Here is a 14,256-nt window from a genome sequence, read left to right as displayed (position 1 = left end):
TGAAATACTCAAGGCACAATTGCAAACTGTGCCAACAAAGAGAAAAAATAGGACAAGTGCAAAGAAGCCAGAATTGATGTCCAAAGAACTTCTAACTGTGCTAAAACACAAAAGAGACACGCACAAGAAGTGGGAAAAGGGAGAAATCACCAAAGTAGAATTCAAACAAATAGCCAACACCTGTAGGGAAAACGTCCTTAGGGAAGGCTGATAGGGAAGATAGATGCTTTTGAACTGCGGTGTTGGAGGAAAGTTCTGAGAGTGCCTTGGACTGCGAGAAGATCCAACCAGCCCTTACTTCAGGAAATAAAGCCCGACTGCTCATTGGAGGGAAGGATAGTAGAGGCCAAGATGAAGTACTTTGGCCACATCATGAGAAAACAGCTGAGAGAAGACAATGATGCTGAGGAAAATGGAAGGAAAAAGGAAGAGGGGCTGACAAAGGGAAAGATTTTTTTTTTTTTGTCGTGTCAGGGCAACCAGTCAATTATATTACATTCCTAACAGAACAAAGCAAACAGACAAAATACATCATTTGTGAGTTTGGTAGTTGATTAAATGTCCTTTGACCAGTATCTGGCCACTTGGAGTGCTTCTGGTGTTGCTGCAAGAAGGTCCTCCATTGTGCATGTAGCAGGGCTCAGGTTGCATTGCATCAGGTGGTCAGTGGTTTGCTCCTCTCCACATTCACATATCGAGGATTCCACTTTGTAGCCCCATTTCTGAAGGTTGGCTCTGCATCTCGTGGTGCCAGAGTGCAGTCTGTTCAGCGCCTTCCAAGTCGCCTAGTTTTCTGAGTGCCCAGGAGGGAGTCTCTCATTTGGTATCAGCCATTGATTGAGGTTCTGGGTTTGAGCCTGCCACTTTTGGACTCTCGCTTGCTGAGGTGTTTCAGCGAGTGTCTCTGTAGATCTTAGAAAACTATTTCTAGATTTAAGTCGTTGATGTGCTGGCTAATACCCAAACAGGGGATGAGCTGGAGATGTCTCTGCCTTGGTCCTTTCACTATTGGCTGCTACTTCCCGGCGGATGTCAGGTGGTGCAATACCAGCTAAGCAGTGTAATTTCTCCAGTGGTGTGGGCCGCAGACACTCCGTGATAATGCGGCATGTCTCATTAAGAGCCACATCTACTGTTTTAGTGTGGTGAGATGGGTTCCACACTGGGCATGCGTACTCAGCAGCAGAGTAGCACAGTGCAAGGGCAGATGTCTTCACTGTATCTGGTTGTGATCCCCAGATCACAAGGGCAAGATGGATGGATGGGATCCTTGAAGTGACTGGATTGACCTTGAAGGAGCTGGGGGTGGTGACGGCCGACAGGGAGCTCTGGCGTGGGCTGGTCCATGAGGTCACAAAGAGTCAGAAGCGACTGAACAAATGAACAATATGATCTGGCGAGTGACGCATAGAATCATAGAATCAAAGAGTTGGAAGAGACCTCATGGGCCATCCAGTCCAACCCCCTGCCAAGAAGCAGGAATATTGCATTCAAATCACCCCTGACAGATGGCCATCCAGCCTCTGCTTAAAAGCTTCCAAAGAAGCTTCCAAAGATGGATGGATGGGATCCTTGAAGTGACTGGATTGACCTTGAAGGAGCTGGGGGTGGTGACGGCCGACAGGGAGCTCTGGCGTGGGCTGGTCCATGACACTCCACCACACTCTGGGGCAGAGAGTTCCACTGCTGAACGGCTCTCACAGTCAGGAAGTTCTTCCTAATGTTCAGATGGAATCTCCTCTCTAATAGTTTGAAATCTCCTCTCTTGTAGTTTGACGCAGGTAGAGGACCCTTGGGTTGAGGCTAAGCAGATGTCAGCTTCAGGAACCAGAGCTTGGTAACAGATTCTATACTGAACCACACTGCCCCAAATTTCCACTGCCAGCAAATTCAAGGGGATTCTGGGAGCTTACTATTTTATTTTCGTGTCAGGAGTGACTTGAGAAACTGCAAATCGCTTCTGGTGTGAGAGAATTGGCCATCTGCAAGGACGTTGCCCAAGATGTTTTGATGTTTTTCCATCCTTGGGGCAGGCTTCTCTCATGTTGGAGCTGGAGCTGACAGAGGGAGCTCACCCGCGTTCTCTGATTCGAACCTGCGACCTGTCAGTCTTCAGTCTTGCCGGCACAAGGGTTTAACCCAGATTTTCAAAAGTAATGCTCAGAACTGATTCATTCCATGTCACACGCCCATCCGTATTCGCTTCTCCAAGGAGGCTGTGATGTACTTTCAGTTGAAAAAGGCCGAGTCGCTTTGAGGTGTAGACTCTCAGTACCACACTCGGCATCCTGTCCCACATTGACAAATGTCAGCCTGCACCCCTCCCTGCCGTCGCTTTGCTCATTTTCTTTCCATTCTGCCCTTTCCTTTGTAAGATGTTCACGGCAGTTGCTTTGAAGTTGCTCTGAAGTTGCTCGTGGCTTGTAAGCAGACATTCACGTGTTAACAACTATAAGAGGTGGCCCTTTGTGGGGCAAGAGACTTCATTCCAGTTTTTATTTAGCTACTCGGTGTCTAGGCCACTTCCCCATTTGCTCGTCTGATCCTGGATTTGGTCACTTCTCTAACAAGAGCAGAAAACTCCTTAGCTGTGCACCAAAGAAAGATCTGGAAAATCACTCAGAGGTATGTATGTATGTTGGGGCCACTATTTTAATAGCATAATTAAGCAGAATACAGTCATAATTTCCTCCAAAGTGTGGAAATATCTAGCTAAACTTAACTTGTAATGCCTTAATGTGTTACTGATTCCTCCAGAACAACTTTTAAACGTTTGTATTTTGCAAAAGTGAACTGTTTATGTATTGTTGAAGGCTTTCATGGCCGGAATCACTGGGTTGTTGTAAGTTTTTTCGGGCTGTATGGCCATGATCTAGAGGCATTCTCTCCTGACGTTTCGCCTGCATCTATGGCAAGCATCCTCAGAGGTAGTGAGGTCTGTTGGAACTAGGAAAAAGGGTTTATATATCTGTGGAATGGCTGGGGTGGGGCAACTAGCTCTTCCCTGCTGGAGCTAGGTGTGAATGTTTCAGCTGATCACCTTCATTAGCATTTGAAGGCCTGCCTGAGCCTGGGAAAATCTTGGTGGTGCAGTGAATTAAACCCCTGTGCCGGCAGGACTGAAGACCGACTGGTCGCAGGTTCGAATCCAGGGAGAGGCGGATGAGCTCCTTCTATCAGCTCCAGCTCCTCATGCGGGGACATGAGAGAAGCCTCCCGCAAGGATGATAAAACATCAAATCATCCAGGCGTCCCCTGGGCAACGTCCTTGCAGACGGCCAATTCTCTCACACCAGGAGTTACTCCTGACACGACAAAAATGGTGGGACAAAGGACTTTTGTCTGCTGGACCTATTGTAATGTTTTTTTTTAATCTATTGTGTATTTTATGTTTTTATGTTGTTATATTGTGATATTGCGGCATCGAATTGTTGCCAGTGTTAGCCGCTCTGAGTCCCCCCTCAGGGGTTGAGAAGGGCAGGGTAGAAATGTTGTAAATAAATACATTTATTTATGTATTTACCTCTAATTACATCTCATTTACATCTAATTACCTCTCAACAAAAGATTGCTCCAGGCACTGCCAGGCAATCAAATGCTAATCAAGGTGATCAGTTGAAACATTCACTCCTAGCTCCAGCAGACAAGAGTTCTTTGTCCCACCCCAGTCATTCCACAGATATATAAACCCTTTTTCCTAGTTCCAACAGACCTATCAGGCCAATGAGTGACCATCACTCATAAAAACACTGAAAAAACAGCAGAAGAGACTTAAAAAGCCAAAAAACAAAAATTATATTACAATGTTTTCGCAAAACCACATACACATATATACAAACACACATATACACAAATATATACACACATAAAACACATATACACGAGACACTGTGTATATGTGTTTTGTGTGTGCATATATTTGTGTATATATTGTGTGTGTATATATTTGTGGACCACGCAGCGTGTGACAGCGTACGGCTAGTACTTTATATAATTTATCAACTTTCACCCTACTAAGGCTCTTAAGGCAATGCATAACAAATGACACTATTTGAAACCAAGGGCTTTTTTAAAATTGTGACTAAATAGGTCAATTTCTTAATGTCCCTCCAGTGACGTTGAACAAGTACAATTGAGGAAGTGGAGCATTGCAACTTTTGCCTCTACTGAGAATGACCCCCGACTTATCCATGGATAGTATCAAACCCATAGTTATTGGCCCAAAACTTGCCCTTGACTTATACATGAGGATAAGTATATATGATATGTGCTTTGCTTAGGAGCTATTTCTTCCCTAAGTCCAACAAACATGATAGTGCTGTGAAGGATATAATGTTTTTGACTTTTATTTTCATGTCAGGAGCAACTTGAGAAACTGCAAGTTGCTTCTGGTGTGAGAGAATTGGCCGTCTGTAAGGACATTGCCCAGATGTTTTAATGTTTTACCATCCTTGTAGGAGGCTTCTCTTATGTCCCCGCATGGGGAGCTGGAGCTGACAGAGGGAGCTCATCCATTCTCTCCCCAAATTCGAACCTACAACTTGTTGGTCTTCAGTCCTGCTGGCACATGAGTTTAACCCATTGTGCCACCGGGGGCTCCTTATGTTTATGACTGATAAGAGATGAAGAATTTCAACAGAAAAAAACGTGCAATTCGTAAGAGGTTTTATCTTGTTATTAATTGTGGTGGGTGGTTTCAAAAGATGCAGAATGTTTGAAACTTAATGGGTTTGTTAGAAACTGGAGATTGCAGGGACTGAAGTTGGAATCGCTTGACCATGGATGCAATACATGTACAGAAATACTGAGTCTTTCTGATCCAGTTTCTTGGTTGGTTCAGTAGAGGATACAGCTAGTAGTGCAGAAAAATATGATGCATATACTCTGAGGCATTCAATATTTACAATTATTTTTTTTCATATTTTTAGCACCTTATTGCTGAACTTTGGGTCCTCTAACTGGAACTCCTTGTCTCTTAACTCACTTTTCCATTCCAATAAGACAATCCACAGTGCTTGAAAGGTCCATAAACCAGGGGTCCCCAAACTAAGGCCCGTGGGCCACTTCCGGGCCGCCAAGGGCACTTATCCGGCCCGCGGAGGAGGAGCGCCCCCCCCCCAGTGCCCCTCCCTTGGCTGGCTCACACTATCCGTCAGGCCCGATGGGCAGCATGAGCCAGCCAAGGGCAGCTGCTCCGTGTGGCCTACTCGCACGTAAAGCACCTCGCGAGGTGCTTTACGCGCGAGTAGGCTGCGCAGTACTGCTCCTCCCTTGGCAGGCTCACGCTGCCCATCGGGCCTGACGGATAGCGTGAGCCAGCCAAGGGAGGGGCACTGTGGGGGGGGGGGCGCTCCTCCTCCACGGGCCGGATAAGTGCCCTATGGGCAGCGTGAGCCAGCCAAGGGAGGTTGCCCCGGCGCTCCATGCAGTCATGCCGGCCACATGACCTTGGAGGTGTCTACGGACAACGCCGGCTCTTCGACTTAGAAATGCAGATGAGCACCACACCCCAGAGTCAGACATGACTGGACTTCATGTCAGAGGAAAACCTTTAACTAGGAAAATTGTGGAAGATCCAGGGTGGGAGAAAGAACTCTTGTCTGTTGGAGGTAGGTATGAATGTTTCAATTGGCCACCTTGATTACCATTTCATAGCCTGACAGTTTTTAGGGAGAATCCTTTGTTGAGAGGCGATTACCTGGCCCTGATTGTTTCTTGTCTGGAGTTCCCCTGTGTTTGAGTGTTGTTCTTTATTTACAGTTATAATTTTTAGAGTTTTTTTTAATACTGGTAGCCAGATTTTGTTCAGACTAGAAATAGGAAGATTTCCCATTCTCTGCTCCTGGAATTACTGCCTAAAGAAGGCTAGAAAGAACCCCCTCTAAGGGCCCTTCCACACAGCAAAATAATTTATTGGTTTTTTTTTTTTTTTTTTAAAAAACAACCTATAGTCTGGCCCTCCAACGGTCTGTGGGACAGTGAACTGGCCCCCGGTTTAAAAAGTTTGAGGACCCCTGCCATAAACAGTAGGTCTGGGCAATACATGGTTCTAAAGTACTTACAAAACTAAAGTTCTGGTGGTGAAAATTTCAAAACTTTAACAAAACTCTCAAAATTTCATTATACAAGGGGTATTTTTTTAAGTAAGGTCCGTTGGAACATAAGTACACAACGAAATATTATTTCAAAAAAGTAAATTTATTTTCAGAAAGTACCTACTTCACTCTATTTTTCAACATAGTTGCCAAGTTTGTTCAAACACTTATCATACTTCTGAACCAATTTTAAAATACCCTCTTCATAAAAACTTGCCGCCTGCTCCGATAACCAAATCGTCTGTAATCAAAGAAGGGCGACTGGAGCGGTCCTCATCATGGACGTTGTCATGGCCATCTTTGAATTGTCGTACCCACTTACGCACTTTGCTTTCACTCATAACAGTATCACCGTACACTTCACAAATCTGTCAATGAATTTCTGCGGCAGGCAGGTTCCTTGCTGACAAAAACCGTATCGCTGAGCGAACCTCACATGCGGCGGGTGAGTTGATAGTCTTAAACATTTTTAAAGCAAAGAACAGAACCGTACAGGTTAGCTACAGAGTGGAAACTGAGCACAGTTGTTCCTGAGGCATGCCGGTACACGACGCACACGCTCGTTGCGGTATGCACGCAAACTACTAATGTCTACAACAAAACGGACCTTACTTAAAAAATACCCCTCGTAAATGGCAGTTCCTAATTATTTCTGTCATAAAAATCGCCAATAATGAAATCATAATTAAATTTTGAAAGTTTTGTTAGAGTTCTGAAATTTTCACCACCAGAACTGGAAGAATTTAATCTTACTTTCTCCTTTTTCCAGGATGTCCACTCTGGAGCAGACCACTAATGGGACCACAAACTGCAGACCACGATTGGACAAGTTCCAAGAAGAGATATGGTTCCTCTTTGTTCTCCAGTCGGTTTTGGCTGTTGCTGGGAATGGCTTTGCCATCTACCGCTTTGTCGTTGGAGAACGTCAGTGGCACACTGGCATCATCTATGCCTTCAACTTGACTGTCAGTGACCTCCTTTGCGCCTTCTCGTTGTTACCCATAGCATCTTATTATTACCCTCCCAAGGACTGGAAATATGGTGCTGTCTTCTGCAAACTGGACCGCTTCCTCTTCTTCTGCAACCTTTATGGTAGCACATTTTTTGTTGCCTGCATCAGCCTGAACCGTTACGTTGCCATTGTCCACCCTTTCTTTGCCCACGGCCGCTTGGAGCCTCGCCATGCAAAGCTTGTCAGTGGGGCAGTGTGGTTACTGGTGATGGCCATCTCAGCACCTGTTTTTACCTTTTCCGCCCTTGAAAATGTCTCTGAAAACAACATCAACAGAATGATCTGTCTGGGAAGCGCATCCAGGGCAGAGCTGCCCAAGTACTGGCCCTACAGCCTGTTCCTGGCAGCTTTTGGGTGCGGGTTGCCCTTTCTCCTGACTGCCTTTTCCTGTGTGGCTATTGTCTGCGCAGTCATCCGTAGCCACAGCCTCACAGCAGAGGAAAAATGGAAAGTGAAGACCCTGGTTGGCATAGTGGTGGTCCTCTATGCCCTTTTCTACCTGCCTTTTCATGTTTTACGCAACCTGAACCTGCACAACCGTATGCACGAGAACCTTCAAAATCGTACGCCAAAGAATTGCAATGTTTTGGTCTATGATTTCTACCAGATGGCCAAGATCTTGGTCAACTTCCACATCTGCATCCACCCATTGGTTTATGCTGCCCTGACTGACAGCTTGCGGCACCATTGCTTCAGGTGTTTTCGTTGGAGGAAAGAGGTGCATGAAGAAGAAAAGAATGTGGAAATACGACTATGCAACAAACTCCCTTCTCAGATACCCCAGGACTAGTACTGCTGAAATAATTTCTCATGGACAGGACTTACAATTGCCTTGCAGTTCCTGTACTATAGCGGGAAGAAATTTTGTATTATTGATGAGAAGTTATGGGATGAAGTAGGGTAGCCCAAACCAGTATTGCCTTGTGACTCATGCTAGTGTCCAGAGGCGGCCCTAGGTAATTTTCTGTTCGTCATGAGAGTTCTGTGTGCCATATTTGGTTCAATTCCATCATTGGTTGAGTTCAGAATGCTCTTTGATTTTAGGTGAACTATACATCCCAGTAACTACAACTCGCATATGTAAAGGTCTATTTTCCCCCAAGAGTGCCTCAAGAGCGCCCCTGGGCAAAATCAGGGTAAAGGTAAAGGTAGTCCCCTGACATTAAGTCCAGTCGTGTCTGACTCTTGGGTGTGGTGCTCATCTCCATTTCTAAGCCAAAGAGCCAGCGTTGTCCGTAGACACCTCCAAGGTCATGTGGCCAGCATGACTGCATGGAGTGCCGTTACCTTCCCGCCAGAGCGGTACCTATTGATCTACTAACATTTGCATGTTTTCAAACTGCTAGGTTGGCAGAAGCTAGGGCTGACAGTGGAAGCTCACGCCGCTCCCCGGAATCGAACCTGCGACCTTTCGATCAACAAGCTCAGCAGCTCAGTGCTTTAACCCACTGCGCCACCGGGGGCTCCACCCCAGGATTAGTACTGCTGAAATAATTTCTCATGGACAGGACTTATAATTGCCTTGCAGTTCCTGTATTATAGCGGGAAGAAATTTTGTATTTTTGATGAGAAGTTATGGGATGAAGTAGGGTAGCCAAAACCAGTATTGCCTTGTGACTCATGCTAGTGTCACTACTTATTCTGACATTGTGGAAGAGGCATCCAGTACCTCCTTATGCAACAATTTTGCTAGGCACTGCAATAGATGCAAAATTCTCTCCCCTCTGTTGTTTAACATCTATATGCGACCACTTGCTCAGCTGGTTCGAGGTTTTGGGCTGGAGTGTTACCAGTATGCTGATGACATTCAGCTAGTGCTGAGGATGGAGGGCAGACCGGACTCTGTACCCGATTATTTTCATCAGTGCCTCGAGGCCATTACTGGATGGCTGTGTGCCAGCAGGTTGAGGGTGAATCCAGCAAAGATAGAGATCCTATGGCTGGGTCGACCGGGCAGTGGGGATATCCAGCTGCCTACCCTGGATGGCGAGGCGCTACGCCCGTCATCATTGGTAAAGAGTCTGGGAGTCCTTTTGGATCCTCTGCTGAGGATGGAGGCCCAGGTCTCCGCCGCTAACAGAACCGCCTTTTTTCATCTGCGGCAGGCTAGAGGCAGGCTACCTGTCCAGGGATGACCTAGCTATGGTGATCCAGGCTACAGTCATCTCAAGACTGGACTACTGTAACGCCCTCTACATTGGCCTTCCCCTGTCGGTGATCCGGAAGCTCAAGTTGGTACAAAATGCAGCTGCTTGGCTTCTTGCGGGAATTCCGATGAGATGCCACATAACACCAATCTTACTACAGCTGCATTGGTTACCAATTGAGCACCGGATCACTTTCAAAGTGATAGTACTCACCTTTAAGGCCTTGCATGGTCTAAGGCCGATGTACCTGAGGGACCACCTCACCCCCTACCAACCCCAGAGATCCCTCCATTCTGAGGACCAATATCTATTGGAAATTCCCAGTGTCAAGACCTTGCGTCTAACAGCAACCAGACGCAGAGCCTTTACAGCAGTGGCACCATCACTCTGGAATACTCTGCCACCTGAAGTCCATGCCTTGCGGGACTTATCAGCTTTCCGCAGGGCATGTAAGACATACCTGTTTCGACAGGCATTTGATCTCTGATATTGTTGTTTTTAAATTGTTTTAAATTGTTTTTAAATTGTGTTCGATTTTAGCCTGTTCTTGTAAGCCGCGCTGAGCCCCAGGGGAGTGGCGGCATATAAGTTTGAATTATAAATAAATAAATAAATAAAATGCAGCCTCAGACTCACCATCGCAACAATGGAAATACATTACTTCCAGTCAGGCATGTAGCCGGGGGGGGGAGCTTGGGGGCTTCAACCCCCCCCCCCCCAAATTCTCATGATGGTCTGCGAAACTGTTATGTTTATTCATATCATGATCTGATCACCATGCTCAATATATCTCATATGCATGGGAGTATTGGGGTAACGATACAAAAGGTTTGCTAGGGTAGACCCTCTTTCACTCAGATTCACCCCCCCCCCCCCCCCCCGGAATCAAACTCAGCCCCCTCCCCCTAATCAAAATCCTGGCTACGGGCCTGCTTCCAGTGGTAGATGTTGCCTTCCATGACATTGTGAATCCATTTCATTTTTTAGTCTGAACTTTGAAAGATCTGTCCCAAATATTCCCAAACTGTGGTTCTTTAGATGCTTTTGGCAGTGGCTCTCAGAGTCTCTTACCATTTGCCAAAGTGGCTGAAACTGTTAGGGGTAAAAAGTCAAAAACTCCTGGAATTCAAAAAATAATAAATATAAATAAACTTTATTTATACCCCGCCACCATCTCCCCGATGGGGACTCGGGGCGGCTTACATGAGGCAAAGCCCAAATGCACAAATTACAACAGAGTAAAACCGAAAACGCAAACCGAAAATGCAAACAATAAACAACAACATCATAATTACATAAAATATGTAATACATAACAATATAAAATTACAATAAGCACAATCACAGTGACAATGGGTGGGCTACATGTAATAATTAAAAGAAAAACTAATTAAAAAAGAAGCAGGTTATTTGCGGAGGAGGGCTCATTATAGCGGGAGTTGTGGAATCAAGCTTTCCCATGAGGGGGGGACGGGACGTATACACCAATGACAGAACGTTGAGGCTGAGCAATAGTGTGAGGTTGTGTGCCTACTCACCAAAGGCGCAGCGGAAGAGCCAGGTTTTAAGGTTCTTTTTAAAACCTTAAAACCTGGGATAGGGGCTTTCCTAATCTCTCTAGGTAATGAGTTCCAGAGTCAGGGGGCCACAGAGGAGAAAGCTCTCTCCCTTGTGCCCACAAGGCGAGCTTGCGAAACTGGCAGGGGCGAAAGAAGGGCCTCCCCAGAAGATCGGAGGGTCCAAGTTGGTTCATGGAGGGAGATACAGTCACGAAGGTAGGCGGTCCCAAACCGTTTAGGGCAGTGGTTCTCAACCTGGGGTCCCCAGATGTTTTTGGCCTTCAACTCCCAGAAATCCTAACAGCTGGTAAACTGGCTGGGATTTCTGGGAGTTGTAGGCCAAAAACATCTGGGGACCCCAGGTGGAGAACTACTGGTTTAGGGCTTTATAGGTGATAACCTGTACCTAGAATTGGGACCGGAAGATAAACGGCTGCCAGTGGAGCTCCTTAAACAGGGAGGTAGACCGCTCCCTATAACTAGCCCTAGTTGTTAATCTGGCTGCCAAACGTTGGACAAGTAGTTTCCGGGCCGTCTTCAAGGGTAGCCCCACATAGAGTACATTAGAGTAGTCCAGTCTAGAGGTAACTAAGGCATGGACCACCATGGTCAAGTCAGACTTCGCGAGGTAAGGTCACAGTTGGCGCCAAAGTTTTAATTGTGCGAAGGCCCTCCTGGCCACCGCCGACACCTGCGCATCAAGCGTCAGCGCTGAGTCCAGGAGGACCCCCAAACTGCAGACCTGTGATTTCAGGGGGACCGTTGATCTACGTATCTACACATTATTATTATTATTATTATTATTATTATTATTATTATTATATAATTTTTATTGAGAGTTTTGATTAGGGTGTACATCGAGAGAGTGTCAATCATCGACATATCTTTAGTTAAAATGTGATACTCAGGGATTTGGTAGAGGTTTAGGTAAGTAAGCTGGGGTGGGGAGGAAAAAGGAGAAGGGGGAAAGGAAAGAGGGAGAAAGGGGGAGGGGAAAAGGGGATGTGCAGGGAGGATGGAGAGTTTGGGAGGAGCATTAGTAAACTAATTTATTGATTATCGCCCATTATTATTATTATTATTATTATTATTATTATTATTATTATTTAGAGCTTTTATAACCTGGTCTTCTCGACCTCTGAAGAGGGACTCAGGCCGGCTAACAGCAGAAAATTCAACACAAATATAGTAAACATAATAGCATCATAATACATTAATACAAAATACATTAAAATACAGATCATACAATACCATACAATTACAAAAGCCATGTCGTCAGAATAAAATCACAAATGGTGTGGTCAGGCATTATTGACTCAATCATCGTTCTGCAAATGCTTTGTTCAATAGCTAGGTTTTTACCAGCTTTCTGAAAGTCAGGAGGGAAGAGACAGATCTAATCTCCAACAGGAGAGAGTTCCAGAGCTGAGGGGCCACCACCGAGAAGGCCCTGTCCCTCGTCCCCACCAGACACGATTGCGAGGGTGGTGGGACTGAGAGCAGGGCCCCTCCAGAAGATCTTAACAACCTTGATGGTTCATAGGGGAGAATCTGTTCGGACAGGTAAACTGGGCTGGAGTTGTTTAGGGATTTATAGGTCAACACCAGAACTTTGAATTGTGCTCGGAAGCTAATTGGCAGCCAGTGGAGCTGACTCAACAGAGGAGTTGTGCACTCCCTGTATCCCACTCCTGTTAGTAATCTGGCTGCCGCTTGTTGGACTAGTTGAAGCTTCCAGGCAGTCTTCAGAGGCAACCCCACGTAGAGAGCATTGCGGTAGTCTATACGGGATGTAACCAGAGTGTGGACCACCTTGGCCAAGTCAGACTTCCCAAGGTACGGGCACATATGCAGGATCTATTTTGTGGAACAGTATTCAACATGCAACACTCCTAAAAACCAATGTGGATCTATTGCCTGGCTGACATGATGGAAGCCACCAACAACCACTGACTCCATTTTAAACAGTTACGTGATTTATTTCTGAAAAACTAATTTTTGAAGTCATACAACAAGGGACACCTTGGTTGGATCTGAAGTTCATTGAGGTCAGCTCCATGGTCATCATTCCTATTTATTTATGGGACACTTTACTTCTTTCTTCTGCAAATATTTCCTTTCTGCCTGATACGTTTTCTGAGGAGCGCGTAGAGATTCCTGTGAAGTCACTGAAGGCAAGTTCAGCCTGAACTCAAGGCACTTCCTTCCCCAGTTGCAGATTTAAAGGTATCCTTTCCCTTCTTTCTTTGAGCTGTGACTTTATCTGCCACCAACCAGCTCTGCTGAATGCAGTCTGATATGTTTCCGTGGAAGTTATCATCTGCTCAGTATGTATAATGCAGGCTCTGGAAATGAGCTTGCTTGCCCCTTGACTCTGCACTGAGTGCATACTTGTCTACTCTAGTTCCTCATGCAGTCTCTTGTAGTGAAATTTGCAGAGAGACTTTACAACCACGACTTCGCCGGCCACGATGGAAAAACTCTACTACCACAATTCTACAAATAAAGAAGACTTGGTCTTTGCATTGAGGGTATGTATTGATATATGTATGTATATATTGGGAGAGATTGTTTTAGCAGCAGGGAGCACACAATCCTTCTGTTGCGCCAGCTCCACTGGCTGCCAGTTTGCTTCCGGGCACAATTCAAAGTGCTGGCTTTAGCCTAGAAAGCCCTAAATGGTTTTGGTCCAACTTACCTATCCAAACATATCTCTCCTTATGAACCATCTAGGACGTTAAGATCTTCTGGGGAAGCCCTGCTCTCGGTCCCGCCTTCCTCACAGATGCATTTGGCGGGGACGAGAGACAGGGCCTTCTCAGCGGTGGCCCCTCGACTGCCTAAAGATATAAGATCGGCTCATTCCCTCTTGACTTTTCAAAGAAAGGTGAGGGGGAGGAGGGGGAGGCGAGGAAGGTCAACGGTGCTTGAATGAAGGACCTTCCTTCTCTCCCTCTCTTCTTTCCTCCCTTTTCTTTTCTTCTTTCTTTCTCCTCCTTTCCTTCTTTCCCTCCTTCCCTTCCTTCTTGTCCCTCCTTCCTTTTTCTTTTCCTTCTTTTCCTTCCTCCCTCCCTCCCTTTCCTCCTTTTTTCCCTTTCTTCATTTCCTTCCCCTTCATTTCCATCCCTCCCTCCTTTTTTCACCCCCTCCTTTCTTTCCCTCCTTCCTTCCTCCTTCCTTCCTTCCTCCCTCCCTCCCTTCCTTCCTGTCCCTCCTTCTTTCTTTTCCTTCCTTCCCTTCTTTCCCTCCCCCCTTCCTTTTTCCTTCCTTCCTTCCTGTCCCTCCTTCTTTCTTTTCCTTCCTTCCTTCCCTTCTTCCCTCCCTCCCTTCCTTTTTCCTTCCTTCCTGTCCCTCCTTCCTTCCTTCTTCCTTTCCTTCTTTCTATTTAAGATATAAATACAATATTAAATGGAAGGGACAGTCAAGAAGTAATGAGAGAAGGAG

General features: G+C 45.9%; 1 protein-coding gene across 1 annotated transcript; it reads left to right on the top strand.

The window, feature by feature from the left end:
- The first annotated feature begins 2,434 nt into the window (after positions 1-2,434).
- LOC132767904 (P2Y purinoceptor 11-like) lies at positions 2,435-8,395 on the top strand. Its single transcript, XM_060763312.2, has 2 exons — positions 2,435-2,625; positions 6,865-8,395. Exon 2 carries the CDS (start codon positions 6,866-6,868, stop codon positions 7,895-7,897), a length of 1,032 nt encoding a protein of 343 aa, XP_060619295.2. The 5' UTR covers positions 2,435-2,625; position 6,865; the 3' UTR covers positions 7,898-8,395.
- Positions 8,396-14,256: the final 5,861 nt, after the last annotated feature.

Source organism: Anolis sagrei, chromosome 2 (genome assembly GCF_037176765.1).
Source record: "Anolis sagrei isolate rAnoSag1 chromosome 2, rAnoSag1.mat, whole genome shotgun sequence".
NCBI lineage: Eukaryota > Metazoa > Chordata > Lepidosauria > Squamata > Dactyloidae > Anolis > Anolis sagrei.
This window is presented reverse-complemented; position numbering and strand designations above follow the sequence as displayed.

Coding starts and splice junctions, on each gene's coding strand:
- LOC132767904 (XM_060763312.2), top strand. CDS start 6,866: ATGTCCACTCTGGAGCAGACCACTAATGGGACCACAAACTGCAGACCA.